The sequence below is a fragment of the Sorghum bicolor genome, chromosome 9 (assembly GCF_000003195.3).
Source record: "Sorghum bicolor cultivar BTx623 chromosome 9, Sorghum_bicolor_NCBIv3, whole genome shotgun sequence".
In the NCBI taxonomy this organism is placed as follows: domain Eukaryota; kingdom Viridiplantae; phylum Streptophyta; class Magnoliopsida; order Poales; family Poaceae; genus Sorghum; species Sorghum bicolor.
Window position 1 is genome coordinate 42,253,193 of NC_012878.2, and position 9,694 is coordinate 42,262,886.

At 41.3% G+C, this 9,694-nt stretch overlaps 1 protein-coding gene across 1 annotated transcript; it reads right to left on the reverse strand.

The window, feature by feature from the left end:
• On the reverse strand, window positions 414-8,360 carry LOC8061338 (chlorophyll synthase, chloroplastic). The gene is made up of 15 exons (XM_002440884.2): window positions 8,168-8,360; window positions 8,026-8,076; window positions 7,842-7,936; window positions 4,824-4,911; window positions 4,262-4,347; window positions 4,070-4,156; window positions 2,959-3,024; window positions 2,789-2,872; window positions 2,618-2,679; window positions 2,434-2,509; window positions 2,281-2,343; window positions 2,101-2,182; window positions 1,584-1,660; window positions 983-1,030; window positions 414-839 (listed from the first exon to the last, which is right to left on the reverse strand). The coding sequence occupies exons 1-15, from the start codon at window positions 8,286-8,288 to the stop codon at window positions 777-779; spliced, it is 1,149 nt and encodes a 382-aa protein (XP_002440929.1). The 5' UTR covers window positions 8,289-8,360; the 3' UTR covers window positions 414-776.

Consider the following 9,694-nt stretch of genomic DNA (forward strand, 5'->3'; position numbering starts at 1 on the left):
CACAGCTGCTACGGTCTTTGAAACCAATTTGGGCAAACTAGTCGATTACATCTTAGAAACTCGGGCCTTGGGATGGGACACATAGCTGCTACGGTCTTTGAAACCACTTTGGGCAAACTAGTCGATTACATCTTAGAAACTCGGGCCTTGTTTAGTTCCCAAAATCGGTTTCGGAACGTATAGCACTCTCGTTTTTATTTAAAAAACATTATCCAATTAACTAAGCTTAAAAATTCATGTTATGATTTACAGATAAACTGTACAATTAGTTTTTATTTTCGTCTATATTTAATACTGTGTCATAATATTCGATGTGACTGCTGGAAAATCTTGAAAAGATTTTAGTTTTTTGGGTGAACTAAACAAAGCCTCGCTACACTACTAGCGGGTGAATACATGGAGCACACCGCCGATTTATGCTCTTCATGAAACCTGAATGTTGTGAACTCGTTCCATTGTGGATGGAACAATCAGCAACACTCTTTCAGGATTGATCATACAACAATACGGCCGTCACGCAAAACTGCTTGTTCAAAGCATTGCCAGTTCAGCCGCTAAAAATGGCACAACAACAATCTTACCGTGCACCTACTGACCCTACTACAACATCCAGCGATATTGCTAACTTTTCCTCCCACCACATAACCCTTACAAAATCGATCTGTGTTCTAGAAGTAAAAGGACGTTCTCTTCCTACCCTGCACACAAGCAGCTAGCTTATTTTGCCTCTTCGGTAGCAGAACGGTTGCGTGTTCTGTTTAAGTTGGATGCTTTCATCAATGGCTGGTTGCCAGGGCTGTCACCAGTAGGCCGAACACGAAGAACGGCTGTGCGCTTGCCTATCAGCAAAGTAACATTGTCCGGATTAGATTATGGTTACCTCAAGCTGTGTCCTACTTGTAAGTTCTGACTAGATAAGAGCTTCAGAACGGGAGGGGCTGGATCGGTAGTAGTAAGGGTGGGAGAACAAGCTGAAGCACACCTGGTATTTGACATCATACTTCACAGGGTCCTTCAGGAAGTACTGGAACTGCTCCAGGAAAATAAGAAGTATTAGGATGCACAAAAGTGGAAGTGGAAGTGTTAATGGAACAGAGTAACCGACAATCTGTTACCTCCCCCGCTACGTTGTTCATGTTTCAGACATGCAGTGTTAGATAAAAGAAATGTGCTTCTCTGCAATGGTTTATTTAACACAACCCAAACCTATGTTCAAACTACTACTTGGAGGATTATAGTCTTATATAGAGCACACAAAAAAACAAAAGTGGATATGTTAATGAATTAGGCAGCCCCTCATGTCTCCACTTTGTGGTATTGATCGTGTATGCATTGTGGATAAAAATGTCCTTAGTAGAAATGTTTCATTCAGCGCAGAGATATATTTAAGACTGCTTTCTGGAGGTAACCAAAAGATACGCAGTTTTGCAGCCTTACAGATAAAGCTATTCCTCATAGGTCAAAAAGTTTGAGCCTAGTAATACGCAGGGAGAAAGGGACTTTGCTTCAAACATGAAAAACATCTGAAACAAAAAAATCCAGAGAGACAAAAAAAAGGGTGTAACAAGAACAGTCAGGTATACCTGAAAGAACACCTGAGGAATTGTTAGCCCAAGCAACGCCAAGGCATAATACAGCTTACCAGTGCTCAATAGATAACCTGAAAAGATGGAGAATGGAACGCTAATGTTACAATTTCCTATCAAAATTCAACATGATAGCATCAAGCTATGGATGTGTTCCCTGTTTTCTACTGGTAGAATATGGCAACATGCAAGACTTGAAGAAAATATAGCTACAACATCTCATGCATAGCGTGCTGACATTTCAAATCTTTGGAATCTAAGCTGAAAATTTTTCAATAAGCACATCTTGTTCAAAGCTGTATTATCACGATTCATGATAGAGGGGAACTTCAAATCTGATGCATTACCATGACAAATGCCCAGGGATAATGTTAGGCAATGCAGTACACTAGCAGGACTAAGAAGCCGTGAACAGCATGACAACCAGAATATGGTATGCAGATCGAACTAGTACAGTAAGAATTAAAGTGAAGGCGGGATGTTATGACAAAAGAAAAAGCAACAGATGCCTTGCCTGCAACAGATAATTGAGTGATATCAATTGCTCCAACACATATCCATTTTGCAGTTTCCATCCCAAAAGCAACAGGAAGTGACTACAAAATTTTAAACGTTTTTTTTTTGTTAAAAAAATAGAAACTGTTATTGATAAGTACATTAATGATAAATATTTACAAAAAAAAAGGAGTATAACCTGAAGCCCCAGAGTTCTATCCCCTTCAATGCTCTTAAAATCATTTACAATAGCAATCCCTAGCTGCATAATCATAATCAAGAAAAAAGGTCAATCATCATGACATGTATGAATGATCAAAAGAAAGCCAAATAGGATGTGGAGACGAAATACCCCAGCTATGCTGTACAAAGTAGTCAAGACAACAATATCCGGTGTAAGAGTTCCAAATAACGCCTGGCCAGCCCACCTGCAAAAAATATTTTATACCTTTAAGCTCTTATGAATATAACAATGGTAGCATCAAAACCAACATTGTTTGCACAACATGAAGAGAAATCAGCAATGTTGATCATACCAGGGCAAGCTGATGTAACTTGCACCCAGAGCGAAGTTCCCAATCCATCCATTCTGCTTGAGCTGAAATGATGAAGTTTTGTTAGCATCTTTCAATCAAAAGGCATGTTGCGTCGCAAGGAAGTATTTTTCAGACAAGAGAATCAGTAATAAAGAAGACACACTCGAGTACCTTGAGAGGTGGTGCTGAGTATATGTAAGAAAGTAAGGAGCCACCCACAGCAAGATAAAACACAATAGGAAAATCGTGCCCTGCCTGAAATGGCAAAGCATTAGAAGATGCGTGAAAATTTTAACTTTACCAACCTGTTGGTGCACAAAAACAATTGCTTAAGGACTTACCCACACATCTAACAAAGCGCCCAATCCAAGCCCTCCTAGCAATAGCACCCAGATCTGGGTTATTACCTGAAGAGAAAAAATTTCATCAGTATTACAGGAAGTCAGGGATGGCATGATAACTTAGCCAGTTGGAGCTGGCAAAACCCTTGTAAATGATACCAGAATATCATTATCATCAAGAGTCAATTTAATTTCAAATGTTACGCAGCAGCTAATGGCATTACATGTGCCACAACGGAAAAACAAATCCATTCAGGAATTAAGGCCAACTTGAAAGAGGGGATTCACAAATAGCAACAAGGCTACAACACCAAGCAAGATATCCCATCTAACAACCAACCAAGTATATGAGAACGGATATAACAAGAAAGTAGCACTATAAATCAACCAAGGATTAAATGCAAGGACAAACAGGATGGATAGATTGAAATGATAAACTACCTAGATTTCAAGTTTTGGAAAAACATGATGTCATTCAAAAGATGGCAACATCGCCAAGTTTATTTTTTTTCTGGAATACGCAGGAGAGCTGCGTATCATTGCATTAAGATAGGAGAGAAAAAAAAAAAGGAGGCATAAAATGCCGAAGTACAAAACAGGTTCAACACCACCCCAAACTCACACCAACACACGCAAAGGAACACTAAAACACAAAAACCATCCTACAAAAACAACCACTCCAGACAAAGAAAGACGACCAAAAAACACTACAAAAAGCCTCTAACCACCATCGCCAAGTTTATAGTTTGTTTATCCACCCCCATAGACACATGTGTCCAGGTGGATACTTTTGGTGCAAACCAGTAGTGCCTTTGTAAAACAAGCATGCTGGTCCTCAAACTCAATCTCTTGTTTGTTGCATAAATATAGTATAAAACCCCAACGCTTCAACTTGCAAAATAAAATTCTGGAAAGGAAAGAAAGGAATGGCTCATTGATGGAAAAGAAATAACTGGTGTACGAATGAGTTTTATTTTGTGCATTGCTGGCATCCCTAAAATGGCAAGTTTGGACTCATGTACCTACAAACTAGTCAATAGTTGATGAAACTAAGCATGCATATAATTACATATGCAGAAAAGGGAGCCCATTTTCTCAAATATAGACATACCTCATTTTCTGATATAGCACCCGATGGAATAGGGCGATAAGGCTCATTAATTGCATCAATGTCTCGATCATACCAGTCATTAAGTGTCTACAAGCAAGAATGTTTGGCTGACATACTTATTAGTAGAAATAGTCTCCCATGCAGCATGCCTGAGGATATAAATGAAGGCTGACAAAGAATTTAAAAGTAAACCTGTGTGTATCCTGTAAGGCATGGACCAGACATTATCATGCATACAATAGATTTTGCGACATCTTCAACTGTCCAGTGGAAATTTCCTGAATGTGACAGATTAGGGGAAAAACAGCATAATCATACATACTAGTCACACGCCAAAAGGAACAGTGTTCATAAGCACAACAATTGGACACTGTACTCTGGTTCCTTTATCCTAAAAGCCAAGGCATCTGGATCAAAAGGAGTTTGATGTTGTTTTGTAAGTTGCTGGGAGCGCTAGTTTGAATTCAACAGAAAGAAGGATGGAGTCTAGGCTATTGCTTTTCCAATGCAATAAACGTCAGTCGCTAAATACTTCGTTATAAGGATGAAGATTCAATAACACTGTTGTTAATTAGCAAAGTAGGAAGCCCTTAGGAAGGTGGACAACCAGCAACATAGTAGCAATGCACTACTAGATGTAATTACACAGGAAAAATGCAGTTCCCAAAATTCAAAGGTTGGGTTGTTTTTATGAACTGGAGACATAAAAGCATTCAAGGAGCAGATAAAAACCATCATAGGCAGCAAAGCATACCAGAGGCAGCTGCGCCACAGAGAACTCCCCATACAAGTGGAGGCCATGTCACTGGCTTAGTAAGTTGAAGACGGATCTTCCATATGTCCTGTGTCAACAAATGAAAAGCAGGCATTGGTGAATATTACATAGTTTCCAGTTCCTAGATACAAATGGCTAGATTGCAAAAGGCTAAAGAGGTATTCATGTTATTAACTGCTGGAGACAGTAAAACAATTAAAATTACACGTCTGGGAAAAGACATGCTCGAAAAGGTTTTCTAAAAAAGGGTCAGGTTCACTTTTTTGGCCTACAACTTGCACAGCAGTTCGATTTTCAACCTAAACTACGAAACCGGGTACCGGATGCCCTCTAAATGATGAAACCAGACAAATTTAATCACCTTGCTGGTTTCAAAGGTGGTTTTCTATTTTCTAGAAATAATAATAATAGGTTTATAATCTCTAAAAAGTCATAACAGATTTATTTTAAATCGGAAAAATATGAAACTAGTACCAATTGATTTCTAAAAATGCAATCTATCTCTTTGTGATTTATTTGTAGTTATTTAGATCTAATTTGTTTATGCTTCCAATTTTCATTAACAGGTGTGACTACAAGCAATTAAACACTAGGAACATAAACAAATACGATACATATTGTTGGAATATAAGTGAATTGTCCACCTCTCCCCATCAGCTTAAGCTTTTGGATTGAACTGGTTGGTGCATGCAACTCAATATGGTATCAAAGCCAGAGGTCTCGAGTTCGAATCCAGGTTAGCGCAATTAAAATAAAATAACTGTTGCTCGCTCCTATTCCACGTCCATTGTTTTTGAGTCGTCGTCGTCGCCTAGGCGACTAGGCGTGCTACGGGCGCTGGGCGTCGGGGTCGCCACGACCTCCGACAGTATGGCGTCCGCCTCACACGTTTAGGCGTCGACTAGGTGAGGAATGGCGTCCGCTGGACGCCTAGATCCTTGCCGCAGACGCCAGATGCGAACTTGCAGGGGAAAAGCACCAAAATCACTGCAGCCCTGCAGAATCAACCGCACGTCCGCGCCAAAAGCAGAAGGGCGGGAATCGACCCGGCCTATACTGCTTTTCGCGCCCAAAATCTTCCGCTCGAGGCTTTTACCGTGAGTGCGGGCAAGGGAGAGGAAGAGAGAAGGGGGCGAGCAGACATCGAGCTCTGCTTGGTTGCTCCTCTGCTTTAGTCCGCTGGCCGGTCGCCCCTGCTGCGTAGGCGCCCCTGCATCTCCGCTCGGCCTTCTGCACCTTCCGTGGAGCTGCTCCTGCATCTCTGCTTGGTTGCTCCTCTATTGGTGTGCGCCTCCTCGAGTCCCTGCCACTTCTGGCCGTCCGCACCTGCTGCCCGCTACCGCTGGCCATCCGCACTGCAGCTTCGAGTGGCCATCACCGTCCGCAGGTCCGCCCGCTTCGAGTCACTGTTGCCTTCCGCAGGTCCATCCGCACCACACCTGTCCGTCCGCTTTGCGTCTGTCCATACCTGTACGCCCCCTGCCTCATCTTGTGTTTTGGCTCACCAAATCTGCCGCTTTTCATATTTGTTTGCTCTGTCTTTGCTCATACTGGTGCGTGTACTGGCGCTTTTTATATTATATTATTGGCCTGTCACATACCCACATACGGAGTAGACTAATGCCTGCTTGTGCTTGGGTTGTTATTTTCTTTGAACATTACATAACACAAAGTGGATCTTTCTTTGATTAGTATAATATCTGTTTGGGTTCTTTCTTTAATTTTTACACATTTACAGAACACAAAGTAGAAGTTCTTCTTCCTTTGATTAGTATAATACTTACTGATTAGTACTCTTAGTTGTACTAGTATGTGCTGGCCTAAAGAATTGGGAATAAACAAGGCATGTATGTGTTGCACTAATATCTATAATTCTATCTTATACAACGCTTTCATGGCGCCTAAAATGTGCATATGGCGTCGCCTAGGCGTCCGCCATAAACGCCTAGGCGTTGTGAAGGGGGTCTAGCGCCGCGCCTCGCCACAACGCCTCAAAAAAAATGTCCACGTTTGAGGCCTGAGGGAGCCTCCACGTGAGGGGGAGTGTTGGAATATAAGTGAACTGTCCACCTCTCCCCATCAGCTTAAGCTTTTGGATTGAACTGGTTGGTGCATGCAACTCAATACATATAACTCCAAATAGAGCACCAACATACAGATAAAAATTTTAGATTTAAAATAAATTAGTTATGAATTTTTAGAGATGATACCAGATTTGTATTATTATTGGAAAAATAGAAAACCATCTTTGAAATGAGCAAGAGGACCATATTTGTCTGGTTGCGACATTTTGGAAGGTGTTCTATACCCAGTTCCATTGTTCATGGCTGAAAATTAAACTGTTGTGCAAGTAAGAGAATGAAAAAAAAAATAAAAAATAGACTTTACCTGAAAAATTGGTGACATGTCACTTGAAAATTATGTTGCGAGCTATGAATATTACTCAAATTTTCAATTGCATGAAAATCCTGGCTATGTGCAGGATGAATCATTTACTGAATGTAGGGCAAAGCATGCATATCAAGCAATTCGGCCAAAATAACGTAACATATGCAACCTAGTCAAATTCTTAGCTGTTAGAGAAAAGTAACATGGTAGCATGCACAGAAGGCAAAGCTTAATCTCCGAGAACCAAAATAGTTCTTTGTTTGTGGATCTAAGATTCTGCTATATTTGTTGTTTGTACATACCCACATTCACCGGTTGGCAAAGAAAACGCGAACCAACAAGTCGACAACGTTGCAATGTGTAACTGTGTAAGAGAAAGACCTGAGCCCACATTCAAATTAATTTCATTTCACGCCAATAGCAATTTAGAGTCTGCCACATAGCATTTTTGGGCTTTCTCACAGTGAAGGCCGGCGCGTGGAAATTTAGAAATCATGTAGTTCTAAGTTTTGTACTCCTATTTAATCCCCAATTATCCACAAAACCAGGCCAAAGCCACCCAGTGCAATATATACCCAATGCACGGGAAGAGGTTGAGGGAAGACTCACGCTCTCCTGCTTGGCACCCTTGATGCCGAGCAGCTGGTTGAAGCTGGAGCCATCCGCCGCGGGCGCCTTCTCGGGGACCTTGGCGTTCGCCTTCGCTGCGCAACCAATCAATCACGCGTCAAAGAGTTAGAGAGCAACGGAAAACGGCAGAACAGCACACGGAGGGGCCGTGACAAGGACGCACCGTCTTTGGCGTCGGTCTCAGCCGCGCGTACCACCGGGAACGGCCTCCTCCCTGCGAATGGAGCCGACATGCATCAGGAGGTCAGTCAAACTTCTCTCGGCAATGCGGTTCTGCGTAGGCTGGAGAGAGACTACGGCAGTACCAGTACGATTGAAGCGGAGATGTGGTGGATGCAGTGGAGAGCGAAGGCGGAGAGGAGGGCGGAAGGCGGTGGAGGAGGACGAGGCGGCGGCGGAGGCGGCGAGGAGGTGGGCGGCGGCCATGGTGAAGAGCCGAAGCGGGGGAGTGAGGCCGGGAGGGCCCGAGAGGGGAACCGATAAGGTGGCGCTCGTATGTCGCGACGAAGAAAGAAGATTTTTTTTTTTAAAAAAAAAAAGGAATGTTGGCAAGAAGCAGAGTGGAAACGAAGCCCAGCAACGGCCTGTTACCATTCAGCCGTGTTCCCCCTCTGGGCTCTGGTTTTTTCTGAATTGCCTAGTGCACTCTGTTTTTATTCCACTCAAAAAAAAGAAACTCTCCCCTGTTTTCATCTATCTCTCTGATTCCCCTCAAGAAAAACTCTCCGATAATCTAAAAAAACTCTCCCTGATTTGTTTTTCTCAATCAAAAAATATGGTTTTTCTATTTAGAAACAAAAAGATCTATCTTATTTGCATCAGCTATTATATCAGTCTGTTTTACGTGAGTCTGATTTATTTTTCTCAATTCGAAAATAAGATTTTTAGGCTCCTCTAACTCTTGAAATGGTTTGATTTATCTCTTTAGGTGGTTTTGAAAGCACTTTTTGATGATAGGTCACCACGTCAGCCATCCTATGTAACGCTAGCCAGTCACGAATTTCGCAATAGTTTAGGGAGGTCAATTAGAGTTTATAAAAAATATAGAAAAAAATATTAAAAATTAAAAATATTTGGATATTTTTTTGGAAAGTATTTCTACAATATTTTTTTTTGTAAAGTCTAATTGATGTCATATAGAACAGCTTAAGTAGTGCCACGTCACCTAAAATTCAAAATTGCTAAACAAAGTAAAATCGGACAGTTTCAAGGATTTGAGTCTAAAAAAATCATATTCGTGACTGAGGGAGGTAGTCAGAGTCATGTAATAGTTGAGAGAGGTCGGATAAACTTCTCCTCCTCTTATATTAGATTTCTTCCTTTTGTTGCCACAACATCGCCTCCTCTCCTTTTGTCGCCCTATAGCCATGTCCTCGGTTAGCGTGGAGCAGGGCTCCAGGCCTTGGGACCTCGCCAAAGGATCAAATGCAACCTATGTTAATAATTATTAGGCGAAGTAGTTTAATACCATATAATTTGTATATGTTTTTGATTATTTTTATTGTTCCTCTTTAGGAAGGGTAAAAATAAAGCCATCATATTAGAGTTTACAACTATTTTTGCAACTTTGCCACCAACATCCTCTATTTGTTGTTTTAAATTTATAATAAGGAGATAATTCATGGTTTCTTTTTCTCAAGTGTTGTGCCAAGATGATATTTCTTTTTGCAGTAATGCGATGTTGTTTGTGTTAAACAACATTATTTTCCTTCGGACTACAAATCTTGTGTAGTTATTTTTTTTTTGAAAGAAAGCAATCATTTTATTGCCTTCTCACGGGTTCACTTGAATCCCGAGTTACCCAGGAGATTACAAACTCTGGGAGGGGATCA

What these genes read in the sequence shown, in the direction of transcription:
- LOC8061338 (XM_002440884.2), bottom strand. Translation starts at nt 8,288, where the DNA reads ATGGCCGCCGCCCACCTCCTCGCCGCCTCCGCCGCCGCCTCGTCCTCC. An exon ending in CTTTGTACAGCATAGCTGGG is followed by an intron (nt 2,344 to 2,433) that starts GTATTTCGTCTC and finishes ATGATTATGCAG; the next exon opens with CTAGGGATTGCTATTGTAAA. An exon ending in CACTCAATTATCTGTTGCAG is followed by an intron (nt 1,661 to 2,100) that starts GCAAGGCATCTG and finishes CCATCTTTTCAG; the next exon opens with GTTATCTATTGAGCACTGGT.